The sequence below is a fragment of the Poecilia formosa genome, unplaced genomic scaffold, assembly GCF_000485575.1.
Source record: "Poecilia formosa unplaced genomic scaffold, Poecilia_formosa-5.1.2 Scaffold6, whole genome shotgun sequence".
NCBI classification, from domain to species: Eukaryota; Metazoa; Chordata; class Actinopteri; order Cyprinodontiformes; family Poeciliidae; genus Poecilia; species Poecilia formosa.
In genome coordinates this window covers 6156151-6176176 of record NW_006799945.1, presented here as the reverse complement: position 1 = coordinate 6176176, position 20026 = coordinate 6156151, and the positions used below count along the sequence as shown (strand labels likewise).

Here is a 20026-nt window from a genome sequence, read left to right as displayed (position 1 = left end):
GTAACCAAACAAGTCGGGTCAAAACAATTAGGTCTTTCTACTGAGCTGGTCTGACTAAAGATCAGACCTGCTTTTAGCTGTATAACATAATACAATAAAATATAATATAATATATGATGAAACTGGTTTATCAAGTCAATTCAGGACTCGCTTTCACCCCCCACTTCTACGCCACTCCTGCATGATTTTTTTTTTTTTTTTTTTCAAATATTCCCTTATTGTAATAATATAGTGCTGATTATTGTGACCAAAATCATCCAACCATCCATCCATAATGGTACACTTATTAGTACAAAAATATCCGGTACTACGCATATTTACAGAACAATTTCGACAGTACAGTTGCTTCATTACAAAGTCTAAAAATCAAAACAAGTCCAAAATGATTCCGATGTGTTATTTTCAAATATGGTCAAACTCATATTTAAAAATGTTCAAAACATCAGCATTGACCCTTTTCAAGTGGTTATTTTGTCATATGTTCTAATACAACTAATACTTGGATTGCTATTTTCTTATTGTAAAATTTGTTTATATTAGCGGCTCATTTTACTAAGTGAAAAACATTAAACACATTAAACAGATCACATTCGAGCCAATGTTTTCAAGCCTTTATTTTTGTAAAGTTTGACAATGTTCCACTTACAGCTAATAAGAACTCAACCCTTAAGATTAAGATATTACCTCAGCGCAATAAAAAAATAATTTGAATACAGAAATTGTGCGTGTTTAGATGACGGTTGTATATTACGAGGTCAGTCAAAATTTAGTGTTCAAGTGAAGACGACAAGTTTTCAATCCCAAACAAAATAAAGGTTAAAGATGAGTCAAAATGCTATTGTTGAAGCACGTGATTCAAATAGGATTCATACATAGCAAAATCTAAATAATGTATTGTCAAATAAAATGACTGCCAGGTTAGATGACTAATTGTGTCGTTATTTGACTACTAATGAGGCAGTAAACAACTATGTGAACATCAGGACAGACAGCGGGGTATGCAACAATCAGTCTTTGAGGACATCAGGCAACTGTGCCGACTCTCGTAATAATTGTCCTCATTTACAAGCACCATATTTTTTTTATCAAAGAGATATACAAACAGTTATCCGTTTGTTATTGGTATCCAACAGGTTTAGCATACTGTGCAAGCTGCAGCAGTTAAAATGATGAAAACTCATTATATAACATTTTCAAGTTCTGATATAAAAATTGATGACTGAGGAGTACTTATTTTATTATTGAATAAAATTATATAATGACCAGTAATGTCCAGGGTGCTAAGTTTGAGATGTGATTTCAGCAGAAGTGGGCTGCTATCTAAAAATTCTGTCCTCCCTAATAACATCCAGATGCTCTCCTATAAATGGACTGACTTGATGAGTGATTCTGTGCACATTAGCAACCTTAATGAATCAAGTATTTCAGACTTAAAATGTTTCCTACAGACTATCCACATTATATAATATTTATATTATTATGAAAGGAAACAAATGATATTTTTCACTTTGATTGTGCCCTTGTCTGCTGTGTTTTTTTTAATGCACACAAACTTGCATGCACTCAAACAAACAAGCAGCTTTCAAACTGGCCTGGGGTTACTGTGTAAAGAGATAGGACGGGATAGACGTGGGGTGAGAATGATTTCTGTAAAATATGCAAAGTCTCTTTTACTAAACAGAAAAATAAATAAATCACAGAACTCTTTTGGCACAGTGGTCATATTGATATGCAATATAGTGCTTTAAATATTGTATTTCAACTCCTACTAAAGAAAAGTCCAAACACATTCTTCTGTTCATTTTGGCACATTTTTGTGTATGTAGAAAGGTTCAGCTTCTCCTGCTGTGAACAATACCATCCCTTGCTGATAGAAATAAATGACATGCGGTTGTTGTCTCTGTGCGGCTGAACTCGAATGCTTCAAGCCAGGACTCCAGCGGGTCGGGTCATTTAGGAATGAAATAAGATACTCAATGAAGTGTTGTAATGGAAAGAAAATGTCAATTTTACGACTGAGTGTTTTTCTGCAGGAATGTCTGATGATGCCAGAAAAAGTATGATGAGGAATTAACTGGACTGTTTGTCCACGTGAGCCTGCGTGCTTTCATGACCATGTCAGCATGTATGCGAGTGTGCGGCTGACTGCGTGAGGTTGTTTCCGTTCATGCATGATGTGTGATAGTAAATAGGTGTGCTTTCCCCACACGAGTGGAGGATATGCTTGCTGCAACCACCACAAGGTCACCTATTCGTACAGTGACCGATTTACACTAGCAATCAATATGCATACTTCCTGATGATGCTGCAGTGCTGTGGATGGTAGTGGTGTGCCAACCACAGCCAATGATCTTATCTCTTATTTCATGCTCCAGTCTAGTGAATCTCACGCAAGGTGAAATATATAACATGTACGCAGTATGACCCAGATTCCTAAAAAAAAAAAAACAGTTACGAAGTTTAAAGCATCTTATTTGCAATTTGTATGTAGTAAAAACAATCTAAATATATTTAATGCGCAGTGCTGTTTTAGCTTTAAAACTTGAATATGCCACAGTTGTAATTAGACAGTTATTTTTTGTAACAATTAACTTTGTAAAAAATCTGATTTACATAAAATGTATCTTCATTACCTCTGCATCCCTACAGCGCCACCTCCTTGTGAGACTGGCGGGAACACCGGCGCCAAATGCACTATTTATGAATTATTGAAGAGAAAAAATGTCCTCCGAGATTTTCCACGACCAGGATAGGAGAACTACTGAAGAGCAAGCCTTTTCATTTTCTATGTTGCCATAAATAGCAAGTCATTAAGAAAATGGCAGGTGATGGGCAGATTAGGAGAGGCACAGCAGAGGAGATGTGTAATGGAGACAGTTGAACCTTACGGTATTCGTCCCAGGCCCACTCATCTATCTCATTGCCTTCATTCCTTGTCTTTGTTATTGTACAATAACAAATCAGGGTTTTTTTTTCATCCTTATGGGTCTTTCAAGTATAATTGCAACTTAGACACAAAGTATCTTGTGAGGTTTGGTTTCAGAGAACACATCCTGTGAAGGATATTTTTAAAAACACAAGTAAGAAGTTACCACTTCCATGACAACCACATGTGTTCTTGCAAAAATAATGAGTTTTTTTTTTGCATACTGCTGTAATTAGTTTGGTTTGTTTGTCTTTGCACACTGAAGCATTCAGTACATATTCAACCAAGGGTAAGTGTGATATCTAATAAAAAGAGAGAGAGAGAGAGAGAGAGAGAGAGTGCAGGGGTCTATGTTTGTTTCCTTACTGTGTCAGAACAATGTAAGTCCATATCTATGCCGTACTACATCAGATCACTTATTCCGCTCTGTGTTTCTGTGTTCATGCCTCATTAGGCGTCCATTGCATTCACATGTCACTTTTTGAGTTTACATCTCTACATTTAAATCCTAAAAATCCTAAAGAGAGTTGTAATTGAACTTTTTATAGCGGCTACGTCTATTAGCATGTTTTTTTTTTGTTTGTTTGTTTTTTTATGAAATGTAGTAGAAGATGTAATGTAGAAATGATGTGCTATTCATTACTTCCTATGTGGATAAACAGATTTGGTCAATCAGGCTAATTTCTCATAAAGTATAATTTGTTCATTTCTGCTGTAACTTTCTGATATTTACAATTTCTGCATTGTGAGATGTAGGGATGCAACTGGTAATTGGACTAGAGGTCAAATTGATGAACTAACACAGCAGAAACAATAGCCCATATGGGATACATAGTCAGAGATGTAAGCAGAGTAATCTATTTTCTCTTTTCCATACAAATATAGACACCAAGTGCCCAGAGGCACTTAATGTCTATATTTAGATTTGAATATCTTGTTTTTTTTCTATGACTGAAAAGTTTACATAAATGAAGAAAGTTTTCAAACATTGTGGGCTTTTGGGAAAAAGGCAGTTGAATATATTGAAGAAAACTTTAGATCTCATGTGCATTATCTTTTATTTACCCAGTTAGATTGTAGTCCTGATGGCAGATGACAATTAAAGGGAACGTTCCAGAACTGTGATTTTTGACTGTGTGCTGTGATACATCCCCAGCCTGGTGGGATTCCACTGTTGTGTTCTGCTCAATAATCCAAATCCTTTAAGTCCCACTCGGCCCACTTCAGTCCTTTGATTGTTCCTTTTATTTTTATTGCATTTAACTCCATTTTCATAATCTGATGCACTGCACAGCGTGTGCTAGGGAAGGAAAACACAAGTGCCACACACTGTTCTTCTATGGTCATTCAGATTACAACCACTAGTCTTTAATCCGTAAAGATGGCTTTGTCTGTGCTTAATTTAAAATGGAAATTTTCAAAGACATTTCTCTGTAGTTGCTGTCCACTGAGTGAACTTCACTCAGTAGAACTGTATGTAACTAGTAACAAAATGCATTAGCTAGTTAATACACTCTCCTGCATACCTGATATGAGTTAACTTAATTAGTTGCAAGTTGATTTGCTCTCACAGATGAATCCTTTTATGCTTTTCCAGCCATTTGCCTCTGACCCAACTATTATGAGACTTGGAAGAAACATTCAATCTGAAATGATATCGTTTCATTCATAAAATCGTAAAGTCTCACAGTTCAAACATTAGTTATATTTTCTAGGTTTTGATATGAAAACAAATTTACCCTTGTGATTTAAAAATATTTTGTTTTTCCATTTCATTCAACTTTAGATAATGCCCAACGTTTCAGGAATTCAAGTTCTACTTAAAGTCAAACCAGTAAAGTGGAATAAAAAAGACAATGAGACAACTAAATTAAGCTACAGTAAGTTTGAACTAAGCCTATTGATTATTAGATAATTCTTTGAAGGAATCTGAAAATCACTTCCAAAACAAATGCGGAGCCAGTGCAGAGACTTTGAAGTTGCAGTGATGTGAATCCTTTCGCTGGTCTCTAAGTGTTCAGACAGTATAATTTTAGAGTAATTATAGCAGAGAAGTCCAGGAAGTAGAACATTGCAGCAATATTCTTTACAAATAATCAAACCAAAAGCTTCTGTACGAAACGGTAAGAAACAGACTTTGACGTCATTCTTGATCTTATCGATATCTCTGTTGCACCAGACAACACTTATTTATGTTTTAAGAATATTTTAGCCACATGCTACCGCTTTTCATTAAAGATCCAGCTTTTAATTTTTTATCCAACATGACCGTAAATATTATATTGCATTAATGCAGCTATCCTCACCAGTCCGAGTTTAGTGGTGTTTCCTTTACCCTGCATTTAGTTGTTCTTCATAAATCGCAAGTGATCAAGTGAAATGTCGAGTTTCTTTATTTCTGCTGTTTCGTGTGGAAAAGGATAAGTAAAAAAAATGCTGAGGGATTTATGCGAGACCAAATGGATTGAATACTATAATTATATATTACTCCGAGAGAGTTTTGGCCCTGTCTGTCAACTGCATCCACACCTCCTCGTCAATCCCTCCTCCTGATCGCCTGATGCCAAGGGTAAGATATACATCTGTCTAATTTCTTGCTTGTCAGCCCACCATCTGGTACAGTATCAGCAATAAAGGCAGAAAAAATGGCATCCCACTTCAGTCTCCCCCTCTCTCTCTCTCTGTCTTTCTCTCTCTCCCTCACTTCCTCTCTCTCTCTCTCCCTCTCTCTCTTTTTCCCTCTCTCTTCCTTTCTGTCTCTTGCTTTTCTCTCTCTCACACACATACAGTGTAGAGCTGCTTGCTAAAGTTACTGAGGTCAAATGTTGTGATGATGGTGAAGATAAACTTGGTTTTTCTGGTCTACTTTGATGGATGTTATAAAAATAAAGGAATCTCCGATGACTGCAACTCAGCCATCAACACTTTTAAATAATAAATAGCTGTATATTTCTGATATTTCTAAAAGTATTGAAAAGTTATTATTAGCCTAATAGTTATACTAATGTTTTATGTAAAGGCAAACATAATAAAACACTATCATAATTAAAAAAAAAATAAAAAATACTATATTTTATCCTTGTCTGTTCTTTTTCATGCTAACATAATTTCTTCTTTTTATCCAAAGTGGCCATTGTGACTACATGCCCCATGCTGATAAAAAGGGTCAAAGTTAAACATACACATGATCATAGCTTTTACATTAGAGTAGCTTTAGCTTTTTCCAGTTCATTATTTGGGGCTTCCACTTATGCAATATGCAATGTTTGATTCATTGTGCCTACCCTCATCAGCATCATTTTGAGTCCTGGCAACCAACTGTTTTCAGATATTAAGTTATGAACACAAGCATTACATTAAATAACAGACCAAACATCAGTCACTTTTCTTCTTCAGTCTGACTGTATGGCTTCATGTGCAGGGCAGTGCAGTTTTGTGGGTACCACTATCCAAAAATATTATCTATAAGTAGCACATCAGATATGTTTTATATTTTCATACACTTATAAAGGGAAGTGGGGGCTCGGCTTGTGATGCATCGAGTTTAATCATTTTAATGCAGGCTTTTGTGCATCACAAGGGACTGACTACACCAAAGTTAATGTCTGATACATATGGTGTTTCTTGATGTGTGTTATTGTTTTTACTTTCTTTGGAAAGTGACCTTGATTTCCATGAAATATGATTCTTATTGCAACACAAATATATTCTGATTCAGAATGCATGTGTCAGTAATATGTTAAAGGTATTTTCTGGGTCTACTGTTGTCTCTCCCTGTCTATTTATTTTGTCAAGTATTTTTATCTTTTTCATTAATTTTCAGAATTTTGTCAGTCTAAAAAATGGACACCATTCATGCACAAATCACCAATGCTAAATATTAGCAGTTTTTGGCAGTTTGCTGTTGTTTTATTGGTTGTTTTGCCACCCTGGTTTTTGCGTTTTTGGCCACAGCAACATCATCATATCAATTGACAAATTGCTTTAAATTTTTTGCCATCTGAATTAAGAATGCTATGTGTAAATCAGCTGTTACTTAAATTTGCAATTGAGACTGATTTTTAGAAATGAGTTGGTGAAAGCATAACATTAGGAGTGGTTTAAAAAGAATTGCTTTGGTTATTGAAGCTTTAAACTATATGGTAAAACTGCACAATCAAAGCTCCTTTGTGTGCAGGCCATGGGGTACAAATTTACTTGTATGAATGCAGTGTAATTAGCATGTATGAAAGGCTCTCAAAAAGAAAAGACATCTCATAACTGTTATGTTATTCGCTGACGGCAATAATAAAGAGCTGACATTGTTAATAGCTGGGTAGTCTCGTGATTGTTTCTTTTTTTGACTTGAAATGCGTTGCTGCAACATAGAGGGAAGTGAGAAAAATGCTACATAACCTGATGACAGCATGTCTGCTTAAGATGAAAGCAGTTCTACTCATTGGGTGTAATATACAGGCAGACACTTACACCTACATTTCCTTGTAATGTGGCTTTCATTAAACTCCTAATTCTCTTGCAGGTGACAGAGACACGGACAGGGCCGCTGGGATGCAGCAGCTATGACAATTTGGATTCGGTTAGCTCGATCCTCCTGCAGAGCCCTGAGAGCAAGCTTCATCTGCAAGGTAAACAAATCAAATACAGCCCCATGCTTTCCAAGGATGCTGGACATCAGAGGGCAGCAGCCTGTTAAAATTAAAGGAGATCTGTAGTTGCACATGAAGTAGGAAAATGGTTTGTGGTTGCTGAAGAATTGAATGTCAATGCACTTTTTAATTGGCACTGGGTTTGGAATAGATTTGCTCCCGAATCCCCTCTGGGGGATTGCAGTACAATTTTCTGGTTATAGATGTCTGCTCATGTTCTAATGTGATTGTGTTCCTAAGTCTTCCTTAAAGCGCTGATCAAAGACGGGCCTAAATGCAAAACAGTTCCTTCGGTTTCAGAGCTGAAACTCCTTATAAAGGTGTGGTGCATGCAATCAGTGTAAAACATTGCCTGTCCTATTAATTCTGAGCCACATTCTGATTTGTAGGAGTTTATCCAGTGAACATATTATGTAAGTCAGTGTCAAAGATTGTCTAAGTTGGAAGGTAAATCATTTGCATTCGGCTCACTGGCTGTAGCAGAATTTAAGCAGCAACTTTTACTCATTTGTATGTTCTTCTCGATGAAACTTGTGTTTTAAAGGGGCAGCATAATGTTATTTTGCCTAGTGCCATATTTTAGAATAATGAAGTGATGATGATGTAAAGCTCAAAAAAGCGGATTTTACATAACGCTGTCCCTTTTTAACACTGACACAATCAGAATAGAAATCACAAGAAAAAGAATCACATGCAGTGATAGACACTTAGAGGGGAAAGAATGACAGTTTTTAACAGCAATGATTGATCCATTTGTGTAGTTAAGTTTACATACATATTAACACCAGTCCTAGAATCACAGAGACTTCTCTTTAATCCACACACCTCCTAGTTCTACTCCAATGCGGTTTGTCAAAGAAACACTTTTAGGTCCTATGTTTTTTCAGAAAAATGAAAAAGAAAAAGAAGAGAACCCTTTATTGTCAAGCATCAAATCTATTAGCATGAAGAATTGTTGGCACCCAAATAACAGATGACAGAGTAAGGAAAGCTGTTTTTTCTTTTTTCTTTTTTTTTATTCTCTGTGATAATACACGTAACAGAAAGAAAAAGCTTTATGAGTTGGTTTCCAGCTAAATATTTTCTTCTTGGAGCCAAACTCTTCTTGTTACTGAGATGCAAGGATAAACGATAAGAGATTTCCTTAAAATGCGTTTTTAAGAGCAATTATTCCTGTCATTAATTACAAAGACAGCTGGTGGTGTAACTTGCTGAACGATAATAGTGCTCTTCAAAGTAATACACTTCACGCCAACGATGAAGAGGTATATAAACACTGAAGAGCTTTTAGGGTTTTTGCTGCCAAATAGATTTCTAATTACTTCCAGTCATTAAAATCACCTTACACTTCTCATGTTGGCATTAAGGTTGGCATATCCTCTGATCAAACTGCTAAGTCTACTTTATGATTTGAAGCTATACATTTAGCACTGGTTATTGTTGTGGCTGGAATTGTGACTTCTAGTTTTTTTCCATTATTGGTTATATCATCAAATACATAAGTAAGTAAGTAAGTAAGTAAACTTTATTTCTATAGCGCTTTTCACAGACCAGGGTCACAAAGTGCTGCACAAAATGTAAAAAATAAAGAAATTAAAAGCAACATACAAAACAATAAAACACAGTATTACGCTAAAAAGCAAGTTTAAAAAAGTGGGTCTTAAGTTGTTTCCTAAAAGTGTCTATACAATCCAGAGATCGAATGGTANCGAGGTGCTGCTTAATTCCAGGCACAGCACTGTCAGGAGCAACAATCAAGGTCTCGGTCTTGCTGGAGTTCAATAATAGGCTGTTTTCAGTGAGCCATTTTGTCACTTCGGCCAAGCAACTAGTGAGAGTGCAAAGTTTATGTGGCTCACTTGGCTTGAAAGAACAGTACAGTTGCAGATCATCGGCGTACAGATGATAGGACACATCACTGAACTTCTGGATGACCCTGCTGAGAGGAAGTAGGTACAGCAGGAACAGAACAGGTCCCAAGACATGAATAAAGTGAAATAATTGGAGCTACTTAGAAGTACATTTGCAGTTTTTTAATGTAACTGGTGTACTAAGACAGGCTTTTTTGATAACATATACATTTTGTCATTAGCAGCATTATTTTTGTCTGAGGGGCTTGAGCTACATTCAGTAGCATACAATCACAGCACCACAAATAATAAGGCTGATAAATGTTTAGATATTTGTTAATTGCATCAATATTATAAAAAATACCACAAAATATTGTAATAAAATTGTAATTCAATTTCTAATTCCATTTTGCCCCTTTATGTAACACCATGAATTCAAATCTAGATTGTGGAAAGAAAAGTGATCTCAACTGTGTCAGGCATAAACACTCTTTGTGGTGATAAATATAATAAATGTTGACATTTCTATAAAAAAGTTCTACAATTCACAAGGATTCTGATCTAATGAGATAACATGTACAGGTTCTCTACAAATAAAGAGAGAGTTAGCATTTAATGCAAGTAAAATGTTTTAGATGAATTGATTCAGGAGGAAATAATAGCTTTGCTAGTTCACAAATATTTTTAAACATCCAGAGTATTTATTTTGCACTTTTTTGATTTTAAGTGAAAGTCAGGATGTGTGTTCTCTTATGTTGAGCTACATGTTAAAAACAGCTAAGATAATGGGTCACATTTGCTTCTCCTATCACCAGAATCAATACAACATTTATTCAGCAGACCAAACAAGTGCCTTCTTTTATATCGCACAAAGCATTCTTGAAAACATTGGGTCCAATGTTACATTTACTGAGACTCTTTTCACTGCCTTCACTTAAACTGATGAATAGCAGAGAAGAAATTGGCTCAAGATAAAAAAGTCAATTGTTCCATTCAAAAGATACATTGACAGGATAGTGTTTTAATGTTTTGCACTGAACAAAGTAAGCTTTAAAAAAAAAAAAAGAAAATAAGATAATACTTAAAAATTTGGAACTACCTCTGGACTTCACTGTGGCCCCATCTTGACTACATTTCATTCATACAAAAACACTAACAGGTTTATTGTGGCCTTTGACTGGTCTTTATAGCCAATGCCAAGAAATAACAGCTTTGACAGCATTGTCCTCTTTGACTACAGAGCATAAATGGACTTTATAGACTTTCCCTTGAGAGAGACGGAAATGGCTGGGCCCTGTGCTACTCTAATAAGCTCTAGCAGCTCTCAGCACTTCTAATGAACACCCGCCATGTGTCTCATTTACAAATGCCTATTGACCTTTTACCAGACAATTAGCTAAAATGCTAACTTTTGGCATTTAAACTGTAGGGAGGAGCCGCATCTGGCCAGTGTGGATGATCACAGATCACCAGCAGCAATTTCTAATGTGAAAATGTGTTTTTATATGGATGACTAAATGTGTCATATTTGCCAAATATGTTTTATATATATATATATATATATTACAGTAGCAGTAAAAAGAAAACAGTAATGATGAGAAGAGGGAAACATGGAGAAAGATTAAGAAACATCCACTGAATATACCCATATTTATAGCACCAAAATTATGTTCTATGTTTTGATATTTAATAATTGCACTTATTATATAAAAAAAGTTCACTTCATATAGTGAAAATGTATTTGTTACCTACCAAATGCATGCATTTGTTTCAACTTGTGGCTTGGCATAGTCAAATCTTTCATGCATGAACATGAGCTCTTAAAACTAACAGCTTCTAATACTGCTATTGCAACATTGGATATCTGCCTTTTAATTTCAATACAGAGGAAATATGTTGTAAACACAAATCAAAAATGTCCTTCTTACACATTTCTCACTGCAGCATACTTATATTGATCACTTACTAAGCCAGGAAGCAATGGATTTTTTTATTTTTATTTTTTAACCATGTCAAAATATTTTGTGGGATGACTGTCGCAATTCTGCAAAGTCGTATTCAAATCTGTTCCAGTCCCAGTGCTACTGAATCAATGCTAATGCTACTCAGAAATTACAACAATGAACCCAATAATAGCATTAATTAATGTCTTACTATAGAGACACTGTCTGCACCGTTGAGGATTTACTTACTGTCTGATAATACAAGACAACATATTTAACTGTTTAGGGCCGCTCACCGATGATGTATAGAATTGATCATCCCCAAATGATTAATTACAAGTCCTTAACTGTGGGACAAATTTAAAATTCAGACAGAGGTCTTCAGCTACTTTTTATTTCAATAAAATATATATTTTAACTAATCTACTTGAAACATGTTACCTTTTTCAATTTCTGAAAAGATGTAATCGAGCTATAAAATTGCTACCTTGTCCTCTGACCTCTATGCTCTCATCTATCCACATTCATTCTTTAACAGATTTGTGTGGAGTTACTATGATAGTTATTATAATTTTAGAAAGCAGTTTTGCACTGCAGAACTAAATGTTCAAGTTTGTCCCACTCCTCCCTAAAATGTTCACCAGAAAGCATCACAGTATGAGTTTGGTTATGAGTGTTGCTGAAATATGCAGTAAAAGGCTACTGAAATTTGCAGGTTAGAGTAAATAATGAAATTAAATGACCTTAATATTCATAACCAATGTCCTTGTTTTATTCATAACCATTCTGGTCTTTAAAAATATGCTTGTTTGACCTCATTGTTCAGGTTAATGGTAAGGAAAAAAAAAGTCTCCTTTTGCATTCAACTTTATGAAACAGCTATTGAAGAATAATATTTATTTTATGCAGTTTTCTTTTTCTGCTTGAGGAATCCTCGAGGCACGGTTAGTCCCTAATAAGTTCCGTTGTGACTGATCATTATATTTCTTCCCTTTCTTCTCTATTCTCTTGTTTTTGTTTTCTTTGCTTCTCTTCTCCTACCATTTAAGTCTATGACAACCAGAGTGAAAACTTGCCACTCTGACTGAGGAGAGTTTCTGATTCTTTTCACCCTGATGTTGGTTTTTGCCTCCAGCACTTTGCTAAGAAATGAGACTATGAGATTCATAGATGCTTTTTAGACCAAGTTTGACAGTTTCCTGACTGATTTAAGATTTTTAAAGCCTTTTGAACAGCAGTCGAGCTCCTCCGCTTACACTGGTGAGAGACTGCAAAACAGGAAGTGAGAACAGGCTGCGTTCCAACCAGTCGGTTGCTTGATGTATAGACCACACTCTGACTTAAAGTTGGCAGACACAAAAGTATTTTGGCCATTTGGGTGTGCTGAATCAGGTACTGATGCATTTTTTCTTGTCAGTGCTTAGAGCCACACTTTTAATCATAATCACATGAAGTTTCCATGGTGACACATCTCAGACTATTTTATCTGCTTAAAGCTTTTGCAGCAGCATTCTCTTGTTACTTTAATTCACATAATTTAATTGTTTTTTTTTTCAGTTTAACACTGATGCACATTCTTTATGAATTGCAAAAAATGAAAACTTGAAATATAATAAATCTAGTCTTTTTAATTGCTCAGTTATATAGGAGGATCTTATTGGTATGTTAAAATCACATGAGTTGCAACAAGGATGCAGTAATAGAAAACACCCCTAGATTTGTTCCAGTAATTAAACATTTAATCATGGTGTTTCCCTTTGCTGGTTTGATTTATTATTATTGTCATTATATATATTTTTTTTTATTATCTTTTTTGCTGCAGTTTGTTCACTGATATACCCACATAAGACTCTAGAACTATGCTGTGAAGTATTTCCTGTAATGCTCACTATGATCAAGCTTTCCTATCCTCACTGTGATGGAATTTGGTGTGGAAATACCACAGACAGGACTTTGAATTAAAAGGCAAGAAATGAGCAACTTTCTGAATGTGGTTGCCTTAGATATTTGACTATGCTCTCTCCCACATACACAAGTTTTATGAAAGGAGAAAGTGTTTCCTTTGTTCTCACTCCTGTGGTTTTGATTTTGTGAGTTGGTGGTACTGCGAGACGCAGATAACACAGTGAATCTGACGCTACCTAGATATTCTCTTTGCTTTTACGTAGATAGGTGCAGATGATAAATGTATACTTTGTTCCACCCATAGGGGAAATTTGTCTAGGAAAATGTGCCCTAAACAACGCTGTCACCATAATTAAATACACTGCAAACAGTGAAAATACATGCTAAACTCTGACACCACAATAAAAGCAAAAAATACACATACTGCTCAGTAAAAACATATATTCCACTTTACCGCACTAGATTTAGTTTAGAATTTTGTAGTGGTTTCCGGCATCAAGTGAACAGCCACATAGCCTAAAATCAGATATTGCTCCTTGGTCACATGGCTTTGGTATGTAAAATGTTTGGCAAATATTCCTTGTGCTATTTACCACTATTTATCACTCATCTCCCTACTCCCATTTTTTTGTCCTTGACAGCGTCACAAACACTGTTGTAAGATTTAGCAATATTTTATCTATTAATGCATTAAAGCTTGGAAAATATCTACTGTCCCCATACTTTTGTCATATTTCTTCATCTTCTAACCACAAGCTTCCATTTGTTAGATTTTTTTAAATTTATTTTTGTTTTTATGAAGGATCAACACAAAGTGGCACATAGTGAAATGGAAGAAATATAATATAGGGTTTTCCAAAAACTCTAGCATGCATAGTACTAAACCCCCGTTTATTATCATTCCTCCTCAATATAATACAGTGCAGCTAATTGCCTCCAGAGAAAACATAATTAGTAAGAATAATCTATATCTATGTAATTTAATCTAGGTACAAAAGCAGATGTTAGAGTAAGACCTTTCTAAACAACACATTAATAAACAAACAGCATTGTGAACACTAAGGAAGACAACAGACAGGTCAGTTCATAAGGTATTTATCAGGGTTTTTTTTAAAGAAGAAGTTTGTGGTTTTGAACATCTCACAAAGTACTGTGCAATCCATCACTTGGTAAACGAAACTGTTCACCAGAATTGCAAACACTCCAAGACCTAGCCGTCCACCTAAGCTGATCTGTTGGGGAAGGAAAGCATTAATCAGAGAGGCTAGCTGAGCAGTCAAGAGGCTTGTGGGAAGTCTGGAGGAGCTGCAAAGATCAACAGCTCAGCCAGGAGAATCTGTTAGTCATGCACTCCACAAATCTTTCTTTTATGAAAGAGCGGCAAGAAGAAAGCCATTGCTGAAAGAAAGCCATAAAAGAGTCCAATTTAAGGGTTACCACAAACCATATGGGAGACACAGAATACATGCGTAAGAAAATGCTTTGGTCAAATGGGGGCAAAATGCTGTGCAGAGGAAACCCAGCACTCCAAATTACCAGGAACAAACAACCCCCATGGTGACACATGATGGTTGCCGTAAAATGTCTTGGTGATGATTTTCTTTCGCAAGAACAGAGAAGTTCAGAGTTTATAGGACTGATTGAAATAAATACAGGGCAATAAGAAGAAACCTAGAAGAGTCTAAGATTTGTAATCAGGGTTTATCTCTTGTCAGAACACTGAACCCAAACATATGCTGAGCTAAAATGAAGCGTTTTCGATCAAAGCTTAGTGTATTGAAATAACTCAAATTCAGACCAAAATCCAACAGAGAAACTGTGGTTAGGCTTGAAGTTTGAAGCTTGCTGTTAAGTAACACACCATCCAACCTGACTTGATTTTTTTTACAGATAATAATGTAAAGTAATGTAGCATTTTCCTTCCATTTCACAATTATATACCAATTTCTCTTGATGTATTACGTCATAAAAAAATTACATACAATTACATGAAATTAATATAACACTGACAAAAATGTATGGTTCCAATATGACAAAATTCAGAACAGTTCAAGGGGTGTGAATACTTTTGCAAGTTCCTGTAAATCCTACTAATGCATATTTTCAGTTTTGGATGTTCAGTATGTAATGCCATTTTGGAGTACCGTCATGTTGTCCTTGTTGTCTGGGATGTTATATGGTTTAAAATTCCATTGTTCATTAATTATTTTGCAAGTCCAAAACTTCCCCACATATTTAACTTAAATGGATAGCAACCAATTTCCTTGAATTAATCATGTAGATGATTGTATTCTGTTTTGTTTTGTTTTTTTCTAGCTTGTTTATTCTGCTTCGTTTGATCCACATGAAAGATCTGCACAATTTAGCTTTACAGCTGTTGGGAATTAGATAAACTTTTAGTCTCCCGCATTAATTTGTTCTTTATTTGTTTGTCCTTTCTCCAGGCTAAAGCTTAGAAACCTGATGATATTGCATTTGGCTGGATTCTCACTTTCAGTCTCCACTGAGACCGACAAGTAAAAATAGCTTATCGAGGACTGAGAATGAGTTGAGAGAGGGTATTAGCACACGGTTAAATGGTCGGGATTTTCATGGGCTTGTAAAACTCTTTGTAAAAGCCTATTTTTTTATTTTTTTATTTATTTTTTTAGGGATTAAAAACAAAAGGAGTTTAATTTTTATATTTTCCTGACCCCTGAGGTGTATGTTTGTAGCATTTGTAGGGAAATACATTTTAGCTGTTACTTTTGAAATTGAGGTATTTTAAATCAGAATATTAAAACATATTTCTTTACTTTTTTTTTCCAGAAGCAACAGACAAACTGAGTACTGGAGGTGATTATTTGCAAATTGGTTACATATATTAGCTCCACCACGGAAAGATAAAAGGCCCCAGAACCTCCACAAGCCATTACCCTGTGAGGACCCTATCATCCCCAGTGTGGCTGTCATAAATTAGCACCAAAACAAAAGCAAACTAATTTGCCTCTTTCAATCTCCGACGCCTGCTTTTCTCTTTTCTCTTTTTCCAGTCTCCTCAAGAGCCTATCTTGGAAGAGCCATGAGCCTATCTTGGAAGATTTATGAATATGTTAGAATAGCCTGAGCCAACAGTTTTCAAAGTGGGAAAGTGAAAATAAATTAAACTGGCCCTGGCGAGTCATGCAGAGAGTGATGAATTGGATACTCATTGCTATGTTCCTCAATGCATGTCCCTTTTTCAGAGTGAAAAATGCTGTAAACAGTTTGGGAAAGTAAAACAAACAGACAAATCAATTGGGTGTTTCTGTGATGGACTTGTTGAGGATTTGATGTGCAGATGGGAGTATCAGTAAACAAAAAGCTTTTGGTTAGCAGGGAATTATTTACTGATGACAAAATATTTGATGCATAACATGAAGAGCAAATATTGGATGAGGAAAAAAGAAAAATAAGCCCAGGCATTTTATCAACGTCCATGTTTTTTGTTTTTGCTTTGGCTCTTTCCTAAAGTGTTCTCTCTCTTGATAAACTTATTTGAAAGCTTATCAAACAATTAAACTAAAAGGATTTTAGGTTTTTTTTTTTTTTTTTTTTTTTTTTTTTTTTTTGTAGATTTAGACACTTTGAAATGACAAGCATTCAGTTTATAGAAACATGTTTACCTTTAGGCTACATATTTTGTGCCTATCCAGGATTTTCAACATGCACAGCATCAGCAACATTGTCTTACATTTATAAATTAGTTTATTATTAATATATATTTTTTGACTGTCCTATAAATATGCACATTTCACATGGGGTTTATTTATTTAGATAGCTTTGCAAAAAAAATAATTTTGTATTTAGAAAAAAAATGCCTTTATGATCAATTTAAAGTAAAGTGACCATGATTTGTGACATCAGAAAAAGTTCCTAATTAAGAAGAATTCTAAGTATTGAAATTAAGTGTATTTAGCTAATATGATGAAAGTTTGACACCGAAAAATAAAAAAAAAATATCTGATCTTTAGATATCTTTTTTTTTTTTTTTTTCCGGGGGAGTTCCAAGGGTTAATACTTTTCTCCTTATATTTGGGAAGCATATAGAGTTTTCAGCTCATTATTTTTTGAAAAAAAAATCTCTAATATATTATAAACCCCTGTTGAAAACATGAGAACATATTTCTTTATTTAACTTAGTCTTGGACAAGCTTGATCATAAATCACACATTTTTTTTCCCCTCCTCCGTTTGCTGCATCCTGTGATTTCTTCAGATGGCCTTTAATTTCCTGTATCAAACGTAAATTTTTATTTCCAAATTTTAAATTAGAAATTTAGTAATCCTTATTTTTAATGTTGAGTGGCTTTCATTAGCACTTTATTGCATATCCTGGTGGAATTAAAACTTGTATTTTTAAAGGATCTCACAATCAGGTTACAATATAGTTTAAACTGCAGTCGCATCTATTTAAGTTAATGTGCAAGACTTTGCTTAGAATTAAGTTTTGTCCATTCTGATCAAAGCGTGAAGATAAACACTAATACTGCGTTTAGGGATATGTGATATCTTCTCTGTGATAACTCTGGGCTTTTGATCTGAGATGTGCATAAAGCACACAGTGACACTTTGAGGACAGTTGTGTCTGTTCTAGCTCAAATGGAAATGTCAGAGCCTGTCATATGTCTCTCCTCCCCCACTCTCTGGGCTTCTTGTAAAACATGTGATTTCTGCAATAGCTCACGGAGGCTGTGGATCTACGTGTGTGCATGTGGGTGCATGGTTTCAGTCTGTGTGCCTATTGTGAGACAAGTACAATAATCTTGCCAGTCGAGGTCTACCGCTACTGCTGTGAGGGGACACATGGCAACACATGACGGAACAGCTTGAACACTGAATGAGCAGCCAAAGGCAATCACATTCCCCACTATACACCAAAGCATTGTTTTTCAATACAGCTAATACTGAGTGAAGCTGCAATTTGTGAATTTAACATTACTGCACGCATCTTGAGACCTGCATTATTGTTTAGAAGTGCAAAAATTTGATTTGCCGCATAGCGGGGGACCACATTTTGTAAAGAGGAATAAAAGTAATCATTCACTTATTTTTCTCTAACTCAACATGTATATCTTGGTTTTCAGGGTGCAAAATATCAGGTAATAATTCAGCGCCATGGAGGTCTCGTTTACCTCTCTACTTCTCCTGCCCTTCACAATCACATTTGTTCCAACATGCAATTTCAGCATTTTGTTTTTTATACGGCAAACACAGCAAACCGAATGCCAAGATGATTTCCTAGGTAATTGATGCTCTTACTGTGATTGCTACACCTGGAAGATAAAAATATATAAGCTCAGTTTCATCAAGACAAAAGCTGAATTATGGTGCAAAGGTTTTAAACCATGCCTAATTTGTTTTAGTTTGCTTCCAAACTGGCAGGCATTTATATAATATTTTAAGTGTTCTCCAGTCTAAAGCAGATTTATCTTTTGGGGCCTTTTCAGTTTATTGTTGTCTTGTCTTTGTATCAATGACACTGTATGTTGCTGTATGTGCTTAGACATGAGCAAAATGGATAAGTAGACGGCAAAAGAAGAATGTGTGTCCTACAGTAGGTGAATATTAGCTAGATCAGTGTTTTCATCTGCAATAATATTGGTATTTCACATTACTGATATTTTTCGCTTTATTTGTGCCTTTTGACAGCACACACTTAAATTTCAATGAAAAAGAAAACACACCTGAAACACTTTTCAGACTTACGCAATTAATGACTGGAATAAAAGTAAACTGTCTGAGAAAGCATGTGATTTAGTTTCTCAAGATTTTCCATTTGTTGAATTTTGATGGAGTTGATGCCAATGTTATTGCCACCTCCTGGCAGGACAAAGCCATTGTTGTGTTTTTGCCTGGAATCAAAGAGAACATGTAGCTTGAGACTTTTTTCTTTTCAAAATAGTTGGAAAAACTATCCATATTTTTAAGATCATAGAAATGCATCATAAAATTGTCATCCCCCCCCCAAAAAAAAAAAAATAATAATAATAATAATAATAATAATAATCACAAAATGTTTCCATCTACATCAACTACCTTTGCTGGGTGGCCAATTTGTACCATTTTTAAGCTGCAGTCAAGGGCAACACAAAATTATTCCGATGGCTCCGAATGGCAGACTGCACTTAAAACATCTCTGGTTTAGATCAAGCACATATTTATGTTTGCTGTTATTACTGCAACAAAAAGTAAAATCAGGGAGACTGATATGAAAAAAAAACCCTACAAGCCACGCATTTCACTTTATTTTTTGCATACATATAAAAATAAGATCTACATAAATTATGAATGTTCCTTTCGCTTTGCATTAATGTGTTTTATCACATAAACCACAATTGAATGCAACAAACAAAATGTGAAAACAAGGGTGTGAATAGTTTTGCAAGATGCTGTGTGCATCTGTTTGTGTTTTCCGGCTCCCTCAAATACATTCCTTTTCTGAGCACAAGGATTCTATAAAAATCCTAAAACTAAGCGGGACATTTTACAAAAAGAAACAGAAAGCATTATTCCAACAATAAAACTTCCTGTTCCGCAGGAATTTTCCAAATAAAACTATTACAAAATTGTGAGTCAACAGTCCTCTTTGACAACACAAGCTTCTGCTTACTCGAGTGCTTAGAGCACTTATGATAATCTACGATAATCTACTCTGCACTGACACACCACACATTATCTGTTTGAATGCTAAGTACAGCTCATTCTGAACTTTAAAAAATGCTAACATATTCTGAGA

At 35.2% G+C, this 20026-nt stretch overlaps 1 protein-coding gene across 1 annotated transcript in view; it reads left to right on the top strand.

The window, feature by feature from the left end:
* The window catches only part of brinp1 (bone morphogenetic protein/retinoic acid inducible neural-specific 1), a 92676-nt gene that overhangs the window by 53098 nt on the left and 19552 nt on the right, over positions 1 to 20026 (top strand). Inside the window, exon 4 of the mRNA XM_007569680.2 lies at positions 7446 to 7551. Coding sequence (XP_007569742.1) covers positions 7446 to 7551 — 106 coding nt within the window. The remainder of the gene's footprint in view (positions 1 to 7445; positions 7552 to 20026) is intronic.